This window comes from Symphodus melops (genome assembly GCF_947650265.1).
Source record: "Symphodus melops genome assembly, chromosome: 4".
Taxonomy (NCBI): domain Eukaryota; kingdom Metazoa; phylum Chordata; class Actinopteri; order Labriformes; family Labridae; genus Symphodus; species Symphodus melops.
This window is the reverse complement of record NC_136694.1, coordinates 5,980,839-6,005,669: the sequence shown is the minus strand read 5'-3', so window position 1 is coordinate 6,005,669 and position 24,831 is coordinate 5,980,839. Positions and strand designations below refer to the sequence as shown.

General features: G+C 39.4%; 1 protein-coding gene across 4 annotated transcripts in view; it reads left to right on the top strand.

The window, feature by feature from the left end:
• Nucleotides 1-24,831, top strand: part of LOC306822440 (contactin-4-like) — a 166,711-nt gene that overhangs the window by 136,161 nt on the left and 5,719 nt on the right. For 2 of the 4 annotated variants that reach the window (XM_079341490.1, XM_079341488.1), the window contains exons 12-17: nt 4,724-4,851; nt 16,933-17,108; nt 19,259-19,376; nt 19,820-19,978; nt 21,688-21,837; nt 23,330-23,400. In XM_079341490.1, the coding sequence (XP_079197616.1) occupies nt 4,724-4,851; nt 16,933-17,108; nt 19,259-19,376; nt 19,820-19,978; nt 21,688-21,837; nt 23,330-23,400 (802 nt within the window). Of the gene's footprint in view, nt 1-4,723; nt 4,852-16,932; nt 17,109-19,255; nt 19,377-19,819; nt 19,979-21,687; nt 21,838-23,329; nt 23,401-24,831 lie in introns of all 4 variants that reach the window. The other 2 variants (XM_079341489.1, XM_079341487.1) reach the window with 1 other exon arrangement.

Sequence of the window (24,831 nt, the reverse complement as noted above, 5' to 3'; positions counted from 1 at the left end):
CAGTCAAGAGCATAGATCAACACCTGAAGTTACGTCCCACCCCTTGTCCCGGCTCAGAGGATATGGTGACCTCGTCCTTTTTTTTTGGCACACTCGCCGCATTATAGCCTCTCGCCTGCAGCGCTGTTAACAACACTGACGTTTTGATACAATTATGATTAGAAACATCACCTGCAGGTAGGTCGACGGTGGTCAGTCTGGGTTGGGAATAGTAACCCTTATCTGGGTGCTTATCGTGGTGCGCACACAACATCCAACACATCCCCTGCAGTATTTCTTCACATTTACTTTTTGCATTTAGTTAATTGGAGTTTGAACGTAAATGGTTATTGCAGTGGTGAGTTAAGCAAGCTGTGTGTGCACTGAGGCAATACTCTTTGTGTATAGAAGGCTTTAGCTGAGACTAATTATTTGGTAAAATCACCATAAGCTCGTGATGATCTCTCTTCCTGTGGTCTCATGGCTGAGTAATTCCACTGATAGAATCTTAACCCCTATTTTTGCAAACCTGCTCTATTTACCCTGTTAATTAAGTAGCAACGGATACAGGCCTCCACCCTGCAGTCATGCTACCAATCAGCCGTGGCATCTCATGAAGTGACTAAGTATTCATGAATGGTGCTTTTAGAAACTCTCAAATCATAATGCTGTCGGTGATTAAGAACGTTGTTTGTATGTTGTATTTGTATGAGTAGACTCTTGTTCTCCTAAGGTATTACAATTAGAGAGTTTATATAAAGTGAGCTAGCATGATTTTTCTGTTTGAGGATGAGGCTCCTGCTGCTGACATTAAAGACCTGCTTCACATTCCAGGCTCACACTCAGTACAAAGCCGTTGCCTTCAATACACAATTTTCTTGCCTTTTCTTGTGACTCATTATTTGGATTGTGACAGTTTCCTCTCACAATGTAGAATTTATCCAACAGATCAAAGACAAAATATGTCTGAATGAAACATCAAAACAAGGCTTTCAAGTGGTTTTTTGATTGTGAAGAAGCTCACAAAAAGGCGATGTCTGCATCTGTTAACAGCATCTCAAAGAGAATGTAAGGAAATAACAAAAACAGGTTTTTATTCCGGACATAGCTCTTTCCTGCAATTTTCACTTCACAGTGCCCGTGATAGCTTCCATGTGACTGATGTTATTTGTCTCTTTCATCTTGTCACAGAGCAGGGTGGATCAACGCTGTGCAGCCCCTGTCCTCGGAGGCTTGATCCCATCCAAAATACACACCTGTGTTTTTTAGGATTACACGAGTGCATTTGGCCATCCCGCCTTGTTCCAAATAATTGCCTCCTCTTAGGAGAATTACATCTGTGTCCATTAAACCTGTGTGAGGCATGGATGAAAGGAGGTTCACTTGTGTTCATCTCACCTGTGAATTATTGATACCTGCCCCTCCGTTGGCTTCACTTGGGATGGAGGTGGGAAATGACTTCTCTCATAATGGGCACATCACGCAGACATGATGTCTGGGCCGTGGCAGAAAAGAGGGAAGGCAGGAGCAAAACTAAGACGTGTTAATAGCCAGCCTCCATCTCTTATTTACTACTGCTCTGCCTCGGTTGACTTCTACTGTATTTGACCACATCTGCCTCTTCTTCCATTAACTCTGCACTACAAGGATAAAAACTTGTGCAGGCAGCTGGTTTGCTCTCGTTTGGGTAATATTGGTGCAGGAAAAGTGCCTTCCTGTTTTCACATAAAGCTTCGAAAAAGGGAGGACAATGCCGTGAATAGCTAGGAATCATTTTGGCTCTGCAGGAGGGCTACTGAGGATTTAACTCTCTGTAAGAGCTATTGTGCACCATATGCAGCACCACTTGTTCACTCTCTCTAGAGCTTCATCTTACAAGATGCATGGTGCAAAAGTCACATGATTTAGTTGTTGTCCCTGAGGAAAAGGGAATTGGGGATTTTCAGAGAGTAATTCACAAGTGCAAGTACCTAGTTATGTTGAGGTATTGCAGTGAGCTGTGTGCTGGTTGATTTGAACTGGGTCAGAGCTTGTTCTACTTTTAGATAACATGTCTTTGCCTGTGTTTTTGCTCATTGATTGTAAAACAAGGCAACCAGCTAATTGATAAAACTTGCAGTGGAGCAAAAACTCACTCTAATGTAGATTTATGTCTTTACTTACAGTTTCCTTAAGCTAACTTTCAGATTGCCAGCTATGCAGTATAATTAATGTATAATAGTGGTTTTAATTGTGCTTACGATTATGGTCAGTTGTAGAACTGTGGTGCCATTTAATGGGCCATTTTCTACAAATTTATTGGCCTCCGGCTTTGATGTCATTAACTGTGGGCCATCCCACACAGCGATATGCCTCTCATCTAACTGATGGCCACTGTTGGCCACTTTGCATTCAGCACTTTCTCTTGGCCTGATATGAACCCAGAAGTCTATACTCAGCATTACGATGAGGTTAGAGAAGTGAAGAGAAAAATGTTGAGTTCTGTAGGTTTTTTTTACACAACTGTCTCTGCACTTTTCTTATCACATCCAACACTTGATCCAATGGAGATGGCCAGAGACTCTAAAAATTAATAATAATAATCATTATTGTTAATTTCATTTTCTGGTGCCAGTACTGCAAAATGCCAAACTGTTGTGTTCCTTCTGCTCATTCCAGCATCATTATCATCATCCTGTCTTGTGGCCACTTAACCTTGGATCCTTCACCGCTGAATATATCTGTCAATCTTGCATATTTGGTTGTTTTACAACCTCAGATGCCTGCAAACCCTCATAAGCCAATCAGATATCAACAGAGAAAAATGAGGATCAGTCCAAATTGGGTCGCTCATATGCTAAGGCCACCCACGGACCATCCATACAGCCAATAATAATATCAGAAATATAAAATGAGAAACTTTATGACCCCTGGCTTGTTCCGCCTCTAATGGCTTGGCCGTTGTGGAATCCTTCTGAACCTCCCAAAGGCCATCCCACCCATGACCAGCTTACTTGAAGTACAGAGATCTTATAAGTGCATATCCATTTACATATTCCCAGAGGTCCACATTAAGCTAAGGAACACATTCCCCTCTATGAAAGAAAATAAATATGTTGATGTTGAAATGAATAATGTTCTGTACTATCTATGCATTAACCTCTGGTGTTGAAAAATGAAACCAAAGAAAAAGTACAAAATTCCACAGTTCCCTAGGTTTCCCCTGAAGGCAGGCTCCAAAAGTGTAATATCCATGTAAAAATGCTAATTTTGACATCAGGAATAAACATGTTGATAGGGTGGTACAATGGATTGGATTGGAAACGTTCATCTCTTTATTGGTATACACTGTACTGAGTGTGATTTTGTTTTATTCTCAGTTGTTATTATATTATAGCTGAGAGCTGTGCAGTGTGCATAAATTGGGGTCACGGCTTTTGTAAAGGACTACAAATAAACTGTGCAAGTTGCTATTGGTGACCAAATGATCAGGAGTTAGCTTCTGTCACAGTACAATGTATCTGTCCACTATTGAGAACTGCCGAGAAGGAGAAGCACAGCAAGGAAGGAGAGGGTGCGTGTTCGTGAAATCCTCAGGGCACAACAGGATTTAGGAGAGTTTAGGCTCGTCCAGGAGTTGCAGCTTTATAACGACCACATCACAAGCATGACACACATTTCTACTGCTGTTTAAAACACACCCGGTTCACTCAACCTGCCATGACACTGTTTGTTGTGTCTGTCCTTTGTCCTGCAGCTCGCACTGACAGCAAGTGTGTCCTTGCGCTGCGCAGAGCTCGGTGGGGTGCAAGAAATAGACAATGAATCTGAAAGGCTCTTTTAGGGTCTGCATCATTTACTGTTACTTACTAAGCTTAGGACAGCAATATTGTTTGTCTTCAAAACTTTGTCTAAGAAAACAATGGGTGATGTCACTGAGACTACAGCCATATTTTACACTGATTATAATCATTTTTCTCCAAGCTCAAACTGCAGCTTGTGCTTGTGAAGCGGTCAAATGGGGGAATTGTTATCTCTGGAGTGCTGATTGTTTTTTTCCAATAGTCTCCTTGTTCTCTACATACTGTATGTATTATCGTTGCAGCCATAAAAAAAGTATTTTTTGTATTTTGATATATATATCTCTCTCACTTGCTATTAAAAAAAACGTGATATACAATTCAGTTTGCCTTTTCTCTAAAATTCCCTCCAGAGTAAGAGTTGCCCATCTGTTTGCTTTGACTCCTTTCATAGGTGAACAGAGCAATTTAGCGGCCACACATCATTTTACCGCCCTCACCATTAGGCTGATGCTGTACAGTTTGCAGATTCAGTAGAGCATTTCAGATAATTAAAATTCAATGTGTTTTGATGAGTCGGACGACCCTTGATTTCCCACAGTACCTTGCTTTCAAGGGCACAATTTCCATTTTCGCTTGTTATTTAGAAAATGTCACATTTTGTTAAGGCCTTTTGACCTTTATTCAAGCACTTGTGGCCATTGTAAAAAGGGCATGAAATCACTGTTGTCCTAGATATCTTGAACTTATGTGTTGAATTAATCATTCTTTGAAATCAGTCCCATTTGTCATTGCTTTCCTTTTGTAAAGAAGCAGAACTTAATTACAGACACTAAGATATGTTCTTTGTTGTATAGTCACGCATCTTTTGCAAAATCAACAGAATGCAGCCAGTAAAGAATGTAGCAATTTTTCAACAAGCTCAAACAGCAGTGACAAACATGATTTATCTTTTTTTTCTACAGGGTCTCAATTCTGGACAACGGTAACCTTCGCATATGGAATGCAACCAAATCTGATGCAGGTCTTTACACCTGTGTGGCAAGAAACCAGTTTGGTGTAGCAAGCAGCACAGGAAGCATCACAGTTAAAGGTATTTCCTATTCCGTCTTCCTATTTCATCACTGTTTCGTTTGCAATTCAGTCTGCAGGGACCCCCTGACCATTAAAGAACTGGACAACTTTTTCAAGTGCATGTTTTCCACTCTGACAGCGTGTAGAGTCGCTTGATGTTTCATTCTGCTCCCTGTAATCTAACCTGAAGTGTTCAATTTCATAAATAAAACATGACCATCATGGAAAAAGAAGGACTCTGATTTTAAAAGCCTCAAACGGCCTCTGCCTCTCAGTCTTTTGACAAGTCCTGAAAATAGTTTTTTGGTTTCTCTTTGGTGCCATAACCTGAGACAGACACACCTCAGTTACCATGTCTGTTTGTAAAGGTGTTGAAAACACTTAGTGCACTTTGTCTGTGTCTCCAGTAGTGTAAGAATATATAAAGTATGACAGGACCTTGTGTTGTTCTACTATTGTGGAGTTTGACTCTTCTGGTGCTGTAAGTAATGATTAATTATTAAAAAAAAGAAGTATACCTGTTACTGTTTTAAGAATCCCAGTTGGGAATCATTTTCATCCCTGACTCCTAGAAATTAATTTTCCAAGTTGTTTATCGGGGATAATCACATTATGGTGAGAGTGTAATCTTTGACTTGATTATGTTCGCATGTTTGCACATTTGTTTGAGTGAATAAGCTAAACATAAGAGTCCCCAGTTTGTGGTTGAAATAAAGAAAAAGCAGCATTTTGGTTAAGACTGAAAATTTTGAGGATGAAATAAGAAAAAAAAAAAGTCTTGTTTCTAAAGCCAGAGCGGATTTCTTTCTGAATCAAACAAACATACAAATCAAATACAGCAGTTGTCACTGAGTGGGCAGTGTGTTAGAGCAGGACACGGAAGAAATGTGTAGTGGTTGAACATCACTCTGAAATGTTCCCTTATAATTTGATTTATTTGCCATGTACATAATTTCACATTTATTCACCATTTAAATATAACAAATCTTTTAATGAAATCTGTCCCTCATGACATATTTGTTGTTGCAAATTAGTTGGATGTGAATGTACTTCCTTGGTGACAGTCATTTTAGTTTGAGCTGAGCCTTGTTAAGCTCACCTCTCCTGTGTTTTGCGTGATCTATCTGTAACTACAGTCCATACATGACAAAGAAAGAGAGAGAATGGCTTATTACAGAAAGAAACCCGGGCAGGAACCTTTCCGCTTCACATCAGAGCCTTGCCTCACTCACTGTTTGTTCACAGATCTTTTAATCTCTCTGGGGTTTTGCCTCTCTGTTGTTCTCTGGTGTTTTTTCTTTTCTTTTTTCCCCCAATGTAAACAGGTTGACCAGCCTTTTTTTTCCTTTTGCGGTTTGATATGATAGATGTGATCCTCATGAGTCTATGATCACATAACAGCATTGGTAGGAACATTATGTAATACAGACCATACTGTAGAAGAAAATGATAGATTGATTTTTGTTAGTTCATCAAAGCCACGTCAAAACAACTGTACATTTTCTATTTCTATATTTCCTACTGCTGTATTGTGTTTAAGAGCAATGATAACAACCTGACTTAGATTTTTTGCAAATAGATGTGCCTAAACATGCACAAGACACCTGCAAACACACTAAAGAGGATATAACACCAGAAAAAGTACTATATGGGACCTTTAATATTAACCCTAATCGTGGTTACCACTGTTTCTTCACAGCAATGAGGTTCCTGGTTCGAATCTCATTCTCTCTATGTGAAGTTTGCATGTTCTCCCTGTGCATGCTCCTCCTAGAAGACATGCTCTTTAGGTTAATTGGTTATTCTAACTTGTCCATAGGACTGAATGTGAGTGTGGCTGGCTGTCTATCTCTATATGTCATGTGATTGCCTCTCGTCCAATGACAGCTGGGATTGGTTAAAACCCCTCTGGGATCACGAGCAGAAAACGTGGTATATAGATAATAAATGAATATTAAATATGTCTTTCACCAAGAACTATCGGTCCCACAGAATACTTTCAGACAGGAGAATGCTATACATGACTAACTGTGCTTAAATGTCTTTAACTTAAAACACATGTGAGGTGTTTTTTAATAGTTGTGAAACATACTGAAACAAATACTGATGTCTGAAAACAACAGCATTAGCTACTGAAGACTGATTACTTCTATATTGTTGTTTTTATTGTCTCAAACAGCTGCTGCAGGGTAAATGTCAGACAAAGTAATTAGCAGCATGCTGCTAAAGCAGATATTTTGCTACACTCTCCATGACAAATAAAAGGTTCTTTATTAATAATACATTTGACTGTGAAAAGACAGCAAGATGGTAGCTGGTAGCCTGTAAGTTAGTACGAGCACCCCGTGTAAGGACTGTGGACATACGCAAAATTTAGTTCACAAAAGTCTGATAAGCCTCTGTCTTAACACCTAAATCTGAAAACTTGAATCCTTAGTATTCAGCTTTAATAGGCATTTTAAATCAATTAGAAAAAAGACTGCATCCCAGAATATCAAAGTGTTCATGTCCATGGATGATTAAGAGAAACTCGAGCATATTTCTACCTACTTTAGGTTAGATAACTGACTTCTCCCTGTTTTTTTTATTCAATGTTTTTCTTCCTTCTCTTCTTAAAGATGCACCATGTAAAGTACTCTTAAATACCCGTATCAAAGGCCATGCATTCAAGAGAAATTAATGTCAGTGTGGTGAGAGTGGTTGTACTTTGAGTGGTGTTATTCTTTGCAGACAGATGTTTTCTGCAGCGAGTACTGCTCTCACCTCCTCTTGTTCCTGGGGGAGTAGCTGACATGTTCAGTGAACTATACCCTCACAGTGACCCCCTTTTCTCAGGGGTTGCATGGTTCATTTGTGTTATTTGTTATTTGTTCTGCCATGACCTTACTCGTTGGCTGGATTTATAGAATTATTGATCCTTGTTTTATTGGCCTGTGGGAGAAAAGTTCATGCCACATATTTCAAAAGGTTTGGTATGGATGTACATGTATATTTAAACAGATTATTGGATTCTTCGCATTTTGACCTATAATATTTACGGCTGCAATTTCATCTGGTCAGTATTCCTGCAAGAAGCATATTCTAAGATGTCAAGGTAAACTATGACGGAGGACTCATGCTCAAATAATTCATTTAGAACATCTAAAAAGAAAATGATTTTATTGTGACTGCATGTAAACAAGCCGCCTGTGCTTTATGTTTGTGGATGTAAGTGCTGAAGGACCTTTGGCCTTAGGCAATAAACTACACATGCAGGTAAAAAGGAATGAAAAACCAGCTGACATCCTTTCAATTCTCCAGAAATGGTAAGAATGGCCTTCAATCGATCAATCCATCTTTTTTTTTTGTACAGCAGTGATGTTTGTTAGATTTGCTTTGAAGGAAGAATGTGCGACTTTTTGATCTAGTAGATGTCGCCTTTTAAAGGTCCCATATTATGCCCTTTTTGGGGTTCATATATCTATTTTATGTGTCTACTAAAGTACATTCACAATCGCTAATGTTTGAAAAAAGTGTCTGTTTTCATGTACTGCCGCTCTATGGAGGCTCTCATCTGCTTGTATTTTTATCACTCAGAATCCCCCAGGAAGAAAAAAATAAAATAAAATGAGAGTCCCCACGTGTGACCGAGCATTTCATGCGACTATTGCTACAGGTAACAGGAGGAGGTAGAAAAAGCCAGGTTTCCGCAAACTTTGAATTTTTGCAAATAGGTCAATCAATCAATCAATCAATCTTTATTTGTATAGCGTCAATTCATAACAGGTGTTATTTCGAGACACTTTACAAAACGCAGGTAAAAGACCTTACTCTTTGTCTGTTAACTTAACAGAGGAGCGGGTAACAAGACCATGCTCATCGTTGTGTTTACAAAAAGCAGGTAAAGGACCTCACTTCTAAGGTCCGTTTAGATGTGCCTAAACATACACCTGGAAAATGCATTAAAGAGCATATAAAACCAGAAAAAGCAGAATATGGGACCTTTAACACCTGCTTCACACCAAAAAACTCTTGAAGAGAGGTTGGAGCAACACATCTCTAAACCCTCGCACAGAGGAGTTTATTGCAAGAGGCGAAAAATCGGTTCTTGGCTCAAGCTGAAATTGCAGTGGCCTGCATTGTTGTGTTAGTAGGCTAATGTTAGCACACTTTAGTTAGCTTGTACTTTAGCTGCACATTGCAAATTGGCACAGAATCGCGCTGAGCTAAAAACACTTTCGTGACATTCAAATAAGCAGTGATATGCTATGTTATTTTTCTTTATAGTCCTTCACTAGCTTTTAGGAGAGGGGTCGGCTGTCCTGTCCATGTTAAACATGATGTAAACACGGCTCTGACAACAATATAGCTGGTAGGACTCTGAGATATTTACAAAGCAAAATTTGATTTCTGCCACATTTATGTGTAAAATGTTGCACATTATGTTTCCCTTTAGGTTGGGTTCATTTAATTGCCCTTAATCTACATGTAAAAAAAATGAATACATTGAAGCATCAATATCACTTTGGTTGGTGATTTTTTTTTCTCTGTTTGAGAAAACCAACTTTTAGCACTGCAGGCAACTTTTTAATTGAATACTTGGGAAAACATTGATTAATGTCAATATAAATCACAGCAGGAGGAATGTCCTGTGGTGTATCGATGAAGCAAATTCCCTCTTTACGAACAACACATCATATAATGAAATTCTCTCTACCAGCGAGTTCTTCTGTAAATCACTATCAAGGCATGTTTCCCTTTTCTGTTAAATTATAAAAGACAGATTTCATTTATTATGAATGCTGGAAAGACAGCAGCAGTCAAGGATGTGGGGAGAGCTTAGAGTGCACCTTACTGCTGATTAATGCTGATGCCTCCCTCTGCCTCCCATTGGCGACTCTGCCTTCCTACAAAAATAATCAGTAACCTTTGCATAATTAAAGGGAAGAAATGAACTGTGTGAAAAGTCAGTGTATTTTTATTTTAGCATGTGAATGTGCTAATTACTAGGAAATTTTAAGCACAGAAATTGACTTTGAGGCGTAATGAAAAGCAGAGCATTACTTCACTCTGCCAGATACACTTCTCACTCTCCTATTAACCATTTATCACACACTGTGAAATGAAATGGTAGAGCCGCCAGCCAATCCGTGTGCTTTCACTGTAGGTTCAGGTTGATGGCCCGCAAGGAAACACACCCCGGTGTCTTCTCAGCATAAACACACTGCACTGTTCTCCACTTATTATTCTTGAGAAAGAGGCTATTGGTTTTATTCGACACCCTGCTCACTTGCTTTCTATCCTTAGTCATGTGTTAAAATCTGTTTTCTGCAGCTGATGTACAAATGTTCCTGTATATGATCCTATGCCTCTGTCACAATCGATATTGTTTAGAAAATGGGATAGGGTAATTTACATGCACTATTTCACTGAAGATTGGAAACCTGTTTAGCTGGGAGAAATGTGTGTTGCAGGAGCAGCCCTTATGGGAGATGACAGTAGTTTATACAAATTGACTGTGGTGATATGAATGCTGAAACATACCTGTCAAAAAGCATTCAGCATCTCCCGCTGCGAGTAAGCCACCCAGCAAACAGCACAGGAGCAGTCACAGCAGACGAGCCCTGTTAGAGCCCCCATTATTCCAGCACTGGGGGCATATTAGCAGATTAATTGCACTTGATTATAAACCTGCTCCTTGAATTTTTATTACACTGGAGATGAGCCGCAGTAATTAAGGTTCCTCCGATCATTACAGATGGCCAGTGAACTCAAAACTTCTGAGATCACACTGTTTTCACTTCTGTTTGCCTCTCTAAGCCATGAAGGCAATTCATCTTTCCAACACCGTGACACATCATCGCTACCATATGCTCTGGAGGTGCGTGGAAAGTTAAAAAGGATCCGTTTTGCGTTTCAGTGTGCCTCTATAAATGGCAGTGTCACTCTTTTCATGTACTACATCCTGGTACTCGTATCGTAATTACTCTGATAATCCTGACTTTTCCTCTTGAGCCACTTGTGTGGTTCCTGTATGTGTTATTTTAACGAAATGTCTGAAAAACTTTTGTTTGCCTTTTACTTGAATTCAGACATTTATGTTACATTTTGTCCTTAAGGGTGACTTGTTGTTTCTGTTTTGACCTCTCAAGTTACTCTCCATTGCCACCATGAGACCAAAATTGTACTTGTGTTATGTTATCACAATAAAACATGTCATATCAGACGATATCGATAATCGATATAATCGATTAGATAAGCGATTATCTCGACAAATGTTTAGCATTTTTTCTTTCATTGTTTTGAATTGCTCCCCTGGGGACAAATTGTTTTGAATTGAATTGATTTGATTTCAAATTTAAAATCTGATGTTTTCTTTTGAGTGAAAGTTTAAAAAAAACAGACGTTTAATTATGGTTTAATTATTCCTTTTTGTCAGAACATCACAAACTATAATTAAAAAGGGACACATCACAAGCTCGGTGCATGGTCATGTCAAAGGCTGATATGACAGTTAGCTGCTGGCCAGTAACACTTAGCCTACTGGCCCAACTATGGGTCCACACCATACACTGTTTTATATTATTTACATTTACGTTTGGTGATTTCTTTCCTTCAGTGTGTTCCAACATATTTAAACTGTTTGAAACACTGGAAAAGGTTAGTGGTGTTGCCCGTGTTAGCTGCATTTGGCACAAATAGCCAAAATGTTTGTAAACATTTGTAAACACAGAGGTCATTCTTTCAGACAATCTTTTCTCCTGCTTTGAGCCGGTAAACTTGGTGTTTTCTTCTGTTTCGCTATCGCTCATTTCAGCTGTGTTTTCTTTTTGCTCCAAACCTCTGTAAGCCCGCTGACCCAAATTCTGACAACATGATTGGCTGTTTGTCGTCTTTGTCTTCTTCTCTTGGATGTGGGGGGATGTGGGATTTGTTGCCTTGCTCAAGGGCACCAGCTACCAGAGCAATTACCATATTTGGTCCGTACTGGGACTCGAACCGGCGACAATACATAGATAATTTCAGGAGGAGTGTTCCAGAGATTCTTTTGACCTAGTCGTTCGCACTCAGACGTTCTCCTCACTGTTGTAGACAGTCAGAAGACCAGCAGAGATTTCCTGAGGTAAGATGTGGCGTGCAAAAATAACGAGGAAGTAGCTGACAAAGCAAAAGTCTTCTACACAACACTATAATGACAATATTTACATTAATGCCAATGCTTTGTGTAGTCCAATAAAAAGACAACATCCAACCTGGAAAAAACTTCTGATGAACAGAAAACATAATGCAGCCCTTCACCCAGACGGGAGAAAAATGTTTTCCTTATGTGTGAAGGGTTATAGAAAATAACTAGTTTCTTCTTTGAAGATATTGATAGGCACAATTTTAAAGCTGTGTCCAAATAGACCAAACTGTGCCCAAGCAAACCTTTTCTTTTTGTGGACTGTTCACAACTATAGTATAAGAAACCTATGACTCCTGACATTTATAAAAATAAAATAAACCCATTGAGCAGCCACAGGTTGCTGATACTGTTTTCAGTGAATCTTGTATGTAATTTGTAAAGAAGGTTCACAAGGTTTCATAGTGAATTAAGTTTTTGTCCTTGACGGAACTTACATTTTTATGGTTCACATAAAAAACTATGTGGGAGGAGTTTGACTCTTGCTACAAAATAAAATGAGAAATTAAAAGGTGGAATTGAAGGACTTCTTTAGCAATGTGAAACATCACGTTCTATTGATTTACCTTCAAATAAATGATGTTGACTTCGCTCCATTTGCACCATCACATTTTGTAAAGCTGCAAAAGCTTTTGGCCTTAACTGAAAAAAGGGTGTTTCTTCCTTGGGCCTCAATCCTCAGATTTATGGACTTATAGTATAACTACAGATTTCTATACAGATCACTCAGGGTCTCACCTTTTCAGTCAACCACAGATCAAAATAGTTTGGTCTGCGTAAGTTAATCTGTTTTCACTTTCATACAAACATTTTGCCGTTACATATTAGTTACCCTTTGTAGTCCCTGAATATATAGTTTAAAGTTTCAGTCACTACTGTGTCAGCTAATTTAGTTTCAGGTTGTGAACAATCCAGAAGATTAAGACTCTATGATACTGTTGACGTAATGACATTAATGTGGACAGAAAGGACTGCTCTCGGACTGAGAGGATTTAAAAGAATTGGATTGTCTAGTTGTTGGTCATTGTCTGTTAATTTAACCTACCCGGCTGACCAGTTACATTAATCAATCAATCCATTTTTATTTGTATAGCACAAGCTTACAACAATGAATATCTCAAGAAACTACAAAAAGAGCATGGCCACACTCTACTGTTTGTTATATTATTTAAAAAGACCCACAAGTTATCCAAGCTTGTGGATTGTGGTTCGTATTGAAGGAACATGCCTCCAGGGTAGTTTCTAAACTTCACAGTTTCAGACCAAAGCTGTACTACTTCTTTGCCATACATGACTCGAAGGCTTGCAACTGTTTGGTAGGTATTTGAAAGTGGGTGATGTAAACTCACTTCTGAAAGATTCTATGAAAGTGAAACTGTACATCTGGTAAACTTTCAAAACAGTGTGAGCATTCGAAAACTTTTTCCCCCACAATGTTGAATGTCCCTGTTTGGTTTCAAGCATGTTTAACACAGACACTGATATAAATGTGATACTTTAACAAAATTGGAAATGCCTTGTAAAATTAATTTAGCCATTCTGTGAGTTTGGAAAACTTTCAATCTAAATTAATGTTTTCAGAAATGTTATATTTCTTTCAGAATAAAATTTAATTTTTTTGAGATTAACTTTAAAAACTGAAAAAAATGGTTTCAGTTTTGAATACATTTGCTTTAACATTGCACAATTATCCACCCTTTTTATAATATGTTTTCAGCCTTTTATTCCTTTTTTTTATGTTCTGAAATGTGTTCCGATTCATGACATGGCTTCAGTTTAATGAATTTATCGTCAACCACCCTTGGTCACATAACGTGACTTCTCAATGCCCTCTTCATATTTTTGTTCACAGTCCCATCACTCTCCCTGATTGAAAAATACCAGAGTGTAATACACAAGAAGAAAATACTTTACAGGTTTTAAGCGTCAAAGCTTGGAGGGATTTCTGCTGCATTGGAGATGTAAAAGCGTTATTCATAATGGGTGCTGTTTGTGTGAAGGCTGTTGAAACTGGTCATGTGAGGCATGTCAGTAAGCCTCAGAGAGGAGAATCTGTAAGTGTTTGCCCGCTCTGTTTTCTGCTCAACCATATGTTGTTGTGGCACAGCTTCTCTGAGTGTTCCCACTGTGTGCCTCTGTCACTAAGTCATCTGTTGGGCCCCCACAGGTTACTCACATTCCCTGCCTCCCACCACATGCAGTGCTGTGATTGTTGGTGCTGTTTAATGTAATCAAGCTGCATGAATCGAGAAGTAATTCCAGTTAGGCCTAAATTCAGCACTTAATGAAAAAAACAAAATGTCTGTGATCCTTGAAAAAGAGCTCTGGCAGTCATGAATTTTGTGCCTGCACCTTTCTTTGTCGAGGAGGCAGAGTATTAGTGGCATTGTTCAACCTTCTTCAAGAGACATTTTGCATAAATACAATAGAGCTATTCTAAAAGTGCTATTATTTCTTCATAAAACGTTTTTTAATCAAGATTTTTCAGCATTACAAGAATCTACACACAGAAGAAAGGAGATGAAGAACAAGCCTATCTCAGGGGACAAAGTCACGTAAACTAAATTGAATATGAACATTGTCCATTGATAATGGATAGAAGTTGATAGGTCAAGACGAGGCACATGCATATTTCTAAGCATGTAATTATAAATGATTATATCATTGCAGAAGCACTCTAACGCCCATAAACATAACACAGCTCTCAACACAGAAATCACATGACAATGTCCCACTGGCCAAAGTCCCAATGAAGTTTTCTTAAAGTCATTTTGGAATTTGGAAAAAAAAACAAATGTAGACAGGGTCAAATCAAAATAGTATGTGTTTAATATTCACCAATTTATTCAAATTACCAATGCCACCAGCCAGCCTTGAATTATTGAAGAGATATCTGGCTTATGCAAATAATTTAATAGAATCAATCATTTTTAGCAGTTGAACATCAGCTCCATCCACATTATAACAAGACAGGCCCGCTTCGAGAACAAAATGACTCAGGTTGCAAGTAAAATTAAAGAGGCTGCATCAACAGTGACCGGCAACAGCAATAGAAAATAGCATAGGTGTTATGAATACTTGCCTCAAACAGTGAACAGATGCAGTTATGTGCACCGCTCATGAACATCAGATCATGATAAAAAAAACAAAAAAACAACAACAACCCTGTATTGTTGTGCATCCATTCTGTTGAGGGTGCAGAAACGTAAAATTAGGGCAAAATGGGATCTTTTGCATCCTCGTAGAACTGGGCCCTTTAACTCGAGATCATTGTGGAGAAAGCAAATAAGTACAACTGAAAGATGTAAATAGTGCTTTGACCCAACTCAGCAGCACTTCCTGGGGTGCCATCCAGTCTGGCTCAGAACATTAGCCCGCTCCCTCTCTTTGTCTCTGATTGACCCCACTAAGTAAATGGGTTACTATCGTTCCGTTTACAGTAGCAGGAGGTAACAAGGCACCGTACAAGATGGGAATCAATCAAATTAGGCTCAAGAGCCCAGTGTGTGGTTGTGTAACCAACCTTGGTTGTCCATAATCTGTCACAAATGATGACGGAGGAGGGTAATAAGGAAGCATATTCCCACAATCATTGTCCCAGTGAATCCCTGCAGGCAGTAATAGAGCGAGCAGTGCACACCACAAGGAGAGGAGTTCATGTTAAAGTCATAATAAAGGAAATACATTGTAATAGTATCGTTTCAGTTAAAGAGATAGAGGAGGAAGTACATCTGTCTGCAGATCCATGCAAGTGTATCCCTAAGATCCTTCTTGAGCCTTTGGTTCTCCCCTATCTTCTGCCGACACTTCTTTTAGGATAACTCTCAGAATAAAAATAGCTGCTACAGTCCTGACACTGTTTTTAAAGAAATGTGTCTGTTGGCCTTTAGATTTTTTTTTAGCTTTTCCTTTCTTTCCTGCCCTTGTTACAAGGTGTAGCTGGCCTGTAGAAACAGAGCAGACATAGTAAACACAGAGCCCTGAATACCCGCTGTGTGTTATTAGGATCTTTTTTTTTTTTCTGCACACTGCCATCGCTCACCATTTAGCCCCTGAAATAAGGGTCTGGGGCTCTCACACATGCTTTCATTGTGTATATGACAAAACCCACCAGCTGATAGCATTCTGGCCTGATATCAGAAAACGACGAGATAAATCACATGGGGTGTAGTGTTTGTGCGTGCGTGTGTGTGGGTGTGTGGAAAGGGAGGAAGGGTGGCAATACAATGAAGGTATCGAATTCACTCTGGATGAAGACTGCACTACCGGCACTTTCTACATGAATCTATGCCTGTCCAAGGATCATTGGCCATGGTTAATTTAGTCTGTGAGCTCGGTCTGGCAATTTCAACCAAGTAATCACAGCACCCCCAAGAGGAGCACAGGTGTTTTACACTCAAAGAACAAAGCCTCTCCCTTTCATCTCGCCTCTCTCATGTCCTTCCACCTTCCTCTTCTGCTATACTCACACACAAGTGTAGATAAGAGACACTTGCCTTATTCCCTTGTGATCCTGTTGTAATACACTGCAGGCTTGAAAAGAGTGCAGTGACGACGAGAAGAAGTGCTCACTACTGTTTACTGTTTTCCTAGTGATGTGTTTCGGGAATTTCAGGCCAATCACAGGAGTTCCAGGCTGATGGCTGAGTTGGCAGTGACACATGGAGGCTTCTCAGGATGCAGGAGAGACACGTTTCCGAATCCCCATAGAGACGAGCTCAGGCCGAAACTAATACCAGTTATTGTAGCTGTGCGCCCTAGTTTGCAGTATGCTCTATCCCATATATCCTTCTATTAGAGTCTGACACATCCATAAGGATGATGGAAGGGCTTTGCTTTTTGCAATGCCATTTCCTGGGCGGAATTTTAATGCCTGTGAAAGGAAGCCGAACAAGTGTGTTTGATCAAACCCGTATGGATGTGGATTGTGTGTTTCAGAGCCGACCATCATCACCACACAGCCGTCCACGCTTGACATCACTGTGGGGGAGAGCGTGGTCCTGCCCTGTCAAGTGAGCCACGATCCATCACTGGAGCTCAAGTTCACCTGGTTCTTCAACGAGCAGCTCATCCACTTCGGCAGCCACGGTGGATACTTTGAAAAAGTGGGAGGTGTAAGTCCATAATCTCTGTTGGATTGTTTAAACCTGGCCGAAAAGCGTCTCTAATTTTTGTTTTTTTTTAAATAGGTTGTCTGTTGTTCTGTTTAAAATACGATCAAATGACATATGCAACAGGGAATCTATTCATTTATTTATTCTATGTACTTTATTAAAGCCACACATGCAGAAGCAGGACCTGTGCACATGCATTTATGGAGAGATCTCAAAGTGCAACGGCAGCCCCCACTGGAAGTGCCCCTCTAGGTGGTGGGGGTTCGGTGGCTTGCTCAAGGGCACCCCGTCAGTGCTCGAGAGGTGGTCTGGCACCTCTCCAGACTAACTTCCATATTTTGGTCCACTCCAGGATTTAAAGCAGCAACCCTCGGATTCTCAACTCAAGTCCCTACAGACTGATCTCCTGCCCCCTTCTGTTCTCTTCGTTATTTTGTCATCATTTCATGTAGCTTGAGGAGAAAAGGATCAATTCACTTCAATGTTGCACTAAACTCATTTCTAAAAGTGAAAAACAGTGAAGTACGAAAGGGGAGGAGTCAACATTTTACATTCTTATGGCTTACAGTTATTTGATGTTAATTGTACTTATTTGAGACAGTGATAAAGCTGAAGAAGAGCAGCATGGCCAGACAGAGGCAGGAATGACAAATTTATGCAAAGCCAAAGAATCTTATCTCTCTCTCTCACTCTCTCTCTTTCTCTCTCTCTCTCTCTCTCTCTCTCTCTCCTTGTAGACGTTTTGTTTCGGCATCATAAAATAAACATAAACAAAATAAACATAATAACACATTTTCGTTCTTCCAAAGCCATCAGGGTCGAGCTAAACCATTTGTCATAGAGTCCTACCTGAACTTTCACATGTCCTTTAGTCTTCCTTTTGCTAACTTATTGAAATCCAGAGCTCTAGCCCGATCACATCACGCAAACTGCTAATTCTACTGAGCTGACAGGTTTTCATCTCAGGTCACTAAGCATTTTCCATTACTTTTGATCGCTTTGAATCCCTCAACACTGATCAACATGACCAGGAGCTTTTTAGTCATTCCATATTGTACAGAACTATTATGAAAGCTAACTGTGTTGTGGTTCGCTGAAGAAGGCTTATTTTCTTTGGCCGACTGTGATCTTCTGCTCCACAAAAGACATTGATTTATTTTTCAACCCCTTCAGAGATCTCATTGAGTAAAGGTCAAGAGGTGACTCTGAAGATTCATTGGTACATCGATATTATGCTGCTGCTCCTTTTAGCAGGGTCATAATAAATTCCGCCGCAGTGCAGAGGGAATGTTTGTATCAAGTGTATTATTTATGGCCAGAAAATTGCTGCCTGTGGTTTATTTTAAAATGAAATTTACATACACACACCGCACTCAGTCTCAAGCAGCAGCGGTGTACTTTAAAAAGATTTGCAACAAACATTTCAACATGTGATGTGTGGGTTTATTTTTTACCCCAAAGTTTTCAAGGCTCCTTCAAAAACTGCAGGTGTGGGGGAAAAAATAAAAGAACACTGAGGCATCTTTCCCTGTTTCCCCTATGATTAAGGTGATTCTTGCACCGTTATTTACAGTCTCCTCTCCCCAATAAATTGCTTTACAGCTACACTTACATTGATTAAGTTACCAGTCACCCTTAATTCCTTCTGCCATTATGCTACAGCTTTCCGCCATGTCCAATTTATTACAGAACCTGCGCCGCTCCACTCTGATGAAATGATAATGTGAGCCTTGGAATTGCAATTAGAGATGGAATAAAAGACTGCCTTAAAGAACTCACAATTTAGATAAGTAATTAGACTTCTCCTTTTAACTGAAACTGCTCTATACTGCAATCAAAATCAGTACACTTCTGAAATGGAGTGTGCTAGGGAGATATTTCTGGGTCTTTCCTTACAATATCTGAGGAAAGGCTGCATGAGGTATTGTGGACTTATTTTTCAAGATACACAAACATGAGAATGAGCTCTCTGTTCAGCTGCTGTTGTTCCCATGTGGCTAAAAAGTGTGTATTGTTCTTGAATTACAATAGCTGGAGGCTTACCGTGTTGCTTATAGAACTGTGTGTGTGTGTGTGTGTGTGTGTGTGTGTGTGTGTGTGTGTGTGTGTGTGTGTGCTTGTGTGACTTTGCACGTGTTGAATGACAGCAGCATTCCGCAGGAGACATTATGATTCGAAATATCCAGCTGAGGCATGCAGGGAAGTACACGTGCGCAGTGCAAACAAAGGTGGACAGCATTTCCATTGCTGTGGACTTGGTAGTCAGAGGTAAGCCACAACGAAAGAAAATCATTCCACTTTTCCCCTTGACTAATTCTAAAGATGTCCTATGCCTATCAGTCATTAGGGCTTCATAACATTAATTCATTTATTATTGCTGAAGAAGGACAAGTTTGTAAGAGATGAATGTTTATCGGTACTGTCTGATGAGGAAATAAAAGTGTAGAACGAACAGGGAGGTGAAAAAGTAATTTCTGTCTTGAAGGTTTAAAAGAAATTTACAGTCTAATTAGACCAGATAGCTCCCAGAGGTTTCACACAGAACAGACTTGGCTACAGTGTCCGCAGCTGCTAAAATCATGGCGACTCTCTCACATCTCTCCATCTTTTCCTGAGTCACACCCCACCCACCACCTCCCGTCCTCATCTTCCTCTTTCCTAAATATGTCTCTCTATCTCTCTGTCGTCTTTACCGCTTGACCATCCATCAGGTCCCCCAGGCCCACCAACCAACATCCATGTAGAGGAAATCTCTGATACCACTGCCTCTCTGTCCTGGAGGCCTGGTCCTGATAATCACAGTCCAATTACGGCATACACCATCCAGGCCAGGACACCATTTTCCCTTGGGTGGCAGGCTGTCACCACAGGTAAGCTCTCTCCAACCAGCCGTGGCCTCCGCCAATCACACGGAGGGGGGGAGGGGGGGAGGGGGGGCTCTTCACTTGACCTGTGAGAATATTTAACATTTTATTTTTATCCCAACACTAGCTGGTTTTCAATGGTAGAATGGTCATGATTATATATTTTAGAAGGCACAGACCTCTCTGGCCGCCTCACAGTTAGCTTTAGTATGACATTTGAGAATTTCATTAAACTAGAGGACATTTTACTTCATGTTACTAAGAATAGAAAAATGAGAAGCTCTCTTTATAAACTCCCATTTTGCCAACTCTGCTTTGGTTGTACAGAAAACACCAACGTAAACTTAAGAGAAAAGGTAGGCATAAGCTAGGAACGGTACAGAACAGACACACAACATCGGCTTTTGTATCTCTGCATTGAACGAATCACTGATGAGCTTTGGACTAAAATGTTATTTCTAATAGGTCCTGTCTTCTCCTAAAGAGGACCTACCATCTCAATATGGACACCATTGTAAGGGTTATCTCTTAATCTAATGTGTCAAGTCTGATTTATAACATCAGTACTGTTATTGATTTACAGCTTAAAAATTCTCTTAATCGTTAACCTTCTTTGATAAAAGATTAAGTCAATGCAGAGGTGCAAAAACCTGCACTTCCTTGAGTATAGCACCACTAGCTGCAATCCTGACCAAATGGTTCTTTTTTTGCCAAACGTCTTGCCATCCTTCTTGTATTGGATTGTCGTGTAGAAGCTTCTGTAAAAAAAACAAAAAAAAACAAATCTGTGTTAATAGTGTTTTTATTTTTATGTCAGAAACAGTGTTGCCTATTTTTTTTCATTGGGCTGGGCTTTGACTTCATCCTGGATTGCTGGTTCCTCCATGGCTGAAAGGGGGTTGTTGTGTCAATCAACTAAGTGGCTTTGGTGTTGATGCAGATGTGACAGAATAGAGGACAAATGAAGAAGCATTGGCATGGCATTGCAACAACTTCAGCTGTTCATGTACTGGTAGCCCTGATGCTGCACTCCAAAAATCAAAAGAATTATTGAACTGATAAATGCCTGCAATTGCATCTTTTTGATGACTATGTGTTACTGATCATGATAGATTTAACTCCCAGGAAACACTGACCATGGATCCTATCCTGATGATGAAGCTTCTTGCTGAGGCTGTAATTTCATAGCACAAATGTATTTTTCCCCACATCCTCTTTAATGGGGTCCTTCGCCTTAATGCCTGAGCAGTGTATGTGCATTTATCCCATTCTGTATAGCTTGTTGTATTGATATTTTTGTAAATTAAGGACACCTTGATAGAAGATAGTTTTCCTTACCTCATTGATTTATCACATCAGGATCATTTATATGAAACAAAACCACATTATGACCTTGCAGGTAGACAAAGAAAGAAAGAAAGAGCGGCTCCTTCAACAGAAGAAATGAACTTTTCACAATTATTGAAACCATCTCCCATCTCTTAAACTGTCTCTTGTTTCTTTGCATGGTTCCTTTATTTTGTTGTTTGTTTTTTTAACCAAGTGTGTATATTACATGTCCTTGTGAGGGATGGCTCCTGTCACAAGTATATACAGTTGAGTCCTAGATATCTGCGGCCTTTCAGCCTGGTGGACTGTCTGCTGCTAAAGCACGCACACACAAAAACATACAAAGTTTCTCAATACTGAAGGGGGCATTGTGTGTTTCATGCCAGTTCCTGAGATGGTGGGGGGCCACCGACTGACAGCTACAGTAATAGACCTGAGCCCTTGGGTGGAATATGAGTTTCGAGTTCTGGCAAGCAACACCATCGGGACCGGCGAGCCCAGCAAGCCATCCAAACAAGCAAGGACAAAAGGGACCTGTACGTACTGCATGAGCAGGAAAAAGTCTTTTACCTCTATCAGAAATGTTTGTTCTTTCTTTCCTTTTTACAGAAGCCGTAAGCAGACATGCATCAGTACACTTTACTTACTGTAACTCTGTTTTCCTGTGATAGAGACATATAGACTGGAAAAGCGATGACATATTTTTGTAGGCCAACCTGAAAGTAGCTTCACCATGGGTTCAAACAAGAATTCGCCTATGGGATTTTTGCATTGGATTTTGGATCATTACAGAAAAAAAGCTCTGTGGCAAACATGCATTTTTAATGCGTAGCTGTTTTGTTCATCTAGACAATCTTTACAGATGAACACCATTCATAAGAAGTTTGACGCATTAATGCAGCCGAGAGAAGTAAAAAGCTAACGTTATGTAAGCGAACTCACTTCGTTGATTTTGACGTTATGACCGTTATACTTCATCAATCTATTTAGTTTTGGTTTGAGGTTTGAGAAGCAAGTGAAACTGTAACCTAAGAAGTTGTTTATGAACCTAATACCTGCAAGAGCACTAAAGAACACGAGTAGAGGCTGTAAGGCGGATTAGTGAGAGAGTTCCCAATGTTTAATCTCCTCGACAACCACTGTAGTCTCATTTAGCTGTCTTGTTAGCAAGCACAGTTTTAAGTTTGCATTTAAAATTCACAAGTAGGGGTCTTAGCTAACATAGTTTATCTTGTCTAACAAACTTCAACAACTCTTGAGCTTGTATTAACCACAGACCTTATTTCAGGTGTCTAACCTCAAACCCATTCAAAATCCTCATTGACTTTTAGAGGTTAGAACCCTAAAATGCTAACTCACTTCCTGGTTTTAGGACTCATTCCTGTGTTAGTCTATTGAAGGTGAGATCTGAAGAAAACAATCAAAATATCCCTGTTACCACAAGAAAACAGTAAAATAAAATGTCCTTTCAGGGCTTCCATATATTCAATCAAAAACAGAATTCAATCAATGTTCCACATTTCTTTTTTGAATTGGTCATAAAGAGCAGTTTTGAGAGAGTTTTGAAACTACTCAGCCTGTTAAATATTATAATAATGCCAAGAGAGAGAGTTAGCTTTGCATTAAGACTGTATGTAAAGTAAGATGGAAACAAGCCTTTCCAAATGCTGTTTATTTAGCTAAGCTAAGATGTTAAAGTTTAATATTCAATGTGCAGATACTTTATAAGAGTGCTGTTAGTGTTCTTCTCTTTCAACAAAAAGGCCATTAAAAAGGGTATCTTTTAAAAAGGGCAAAACATCTCATAAAACGTCAAATGAAAGAGCCAGATTTAGTTTAGTTATCTTTAGTCGACTACACCAAGAAATTAACCCAAATTCAGCTGTGACAGGAGTTCTGACTTTTGACTTCAAATATGTACAAAAGTTATTTCTCCTTACAGTTTCTAAAAAAACACAATGATAACATGTGCTTTCTCAGCGTTGTGTGAAGTCAACAAGGCTAAGCTGATCTGTCTTCTTCCTTCAGCTCCGAAGGTCACACCAGCTAATGTGAGTGGAGGCGGTGGCAGTCGCTCGGAATTAGTCATCACATGGGAGGTAAGCAGACTTTCTCCAGAACCCCTCGCCCATGGAGGAGGGAGCCAGACACCATTATTCTCTTTGGATCTTGGCCTCTGTTTCATTAATAATAGCTCAACGGCTTAATGTATGGCATTTCATTTTTAGGAACAGAGAGGCAATAACTGCTGCTGTCACCCTAGGGAAGAGAAAAATGCTTTTGAGGTTTCAATAAGATAATTAGACTCAACGGTTCCTTCTAAGTCTAGACTTATTGTAGATTGTTTTTCCCATCTATTGTTCTCTTTATTTTCTTTCCATTAAACAAAGCCTTTGCATACCAATTTAATTCCTGAAAAGCTCATAATTATTCACTTTCCTTAAAAGTGTCAGCCTGTCCTGTGAAACATTAAAGAGAACTAGTGATGATGTTTCAATATGCAAGAGTTCAGTGGAAGTCCAACTTCTGCTTAACATAACTATTATTTTGTCTCACCCCTGGATATCCCCCAAGGCATTTTAGGTTTGAAGTAAAAGAAAGTAAGGAGAGTTCCTTTTTTTATCTTTACTTTTAGCTTTCAGCCTAAGGTTTGCAGTAGGAGAAAGCATCCTGATAATTCATAACAAATGGGTTTGAACATATAGGCACACAGCAAACTGAGCAATCTCTTAAACCATGGGGTATCATCTGACAACACGATACCCTCTGTTAGCAACTTTTTAGGGTTTCTAAAGCCAGCAGTTGGCAACAAAGGATTTCTTTTTCTGTGCATTGCCAGTGTTTTCTGGCCAGGAACTTTTTAGAAGAAGATCCTTTATCTGTCCCCAAGAGGAGAAATTCAAATTGTTTTTTCATGCATGCTACACACACAGGGGCTAGAAATACAAACACATGTCCAAACAGGATCCTATGGAAATTCACTATCTGACAGATCTCAGAATAAGGAGCTGTAGAAATAAGAAAAGGAGTGGCATTGAGAGGCAATGTCTTAAAGCAGATTAACCGTACAGATATATTTTATTTTATTAGTGATTACCTAAATCTTTATTAGATAACTACCAATGGGATCCCATAATGCAATAACACTGCTGATGACCTATGATTGATTGATTGAAGTTTATAATCTTTGGAAAAACAATAAAAACCTCAAGACCAAAGTATTTCCACTCGTGTCCACGCTGACTATGTCATTGCATTTTGCAAACATAAATACATGTGCCAGTATTATATTAAACACACAATTTATAGATGTGTCATTAAAAGGAAAATTAGAGTGGCAATATCAAAGGATGGTTTCTTAAAACAAACTGTGGATATAACCACTGCAAATTATGTAAAATATAGAATATGTTATAAGAAAACAGACAACCATTCAAACAACATTCAAATGGAATAGAAGGTGGTGTTGGTGTTTATTTGAAAAAAAAACATTTCTATTAATTATTGCTACGAACAACAATAACTGATTA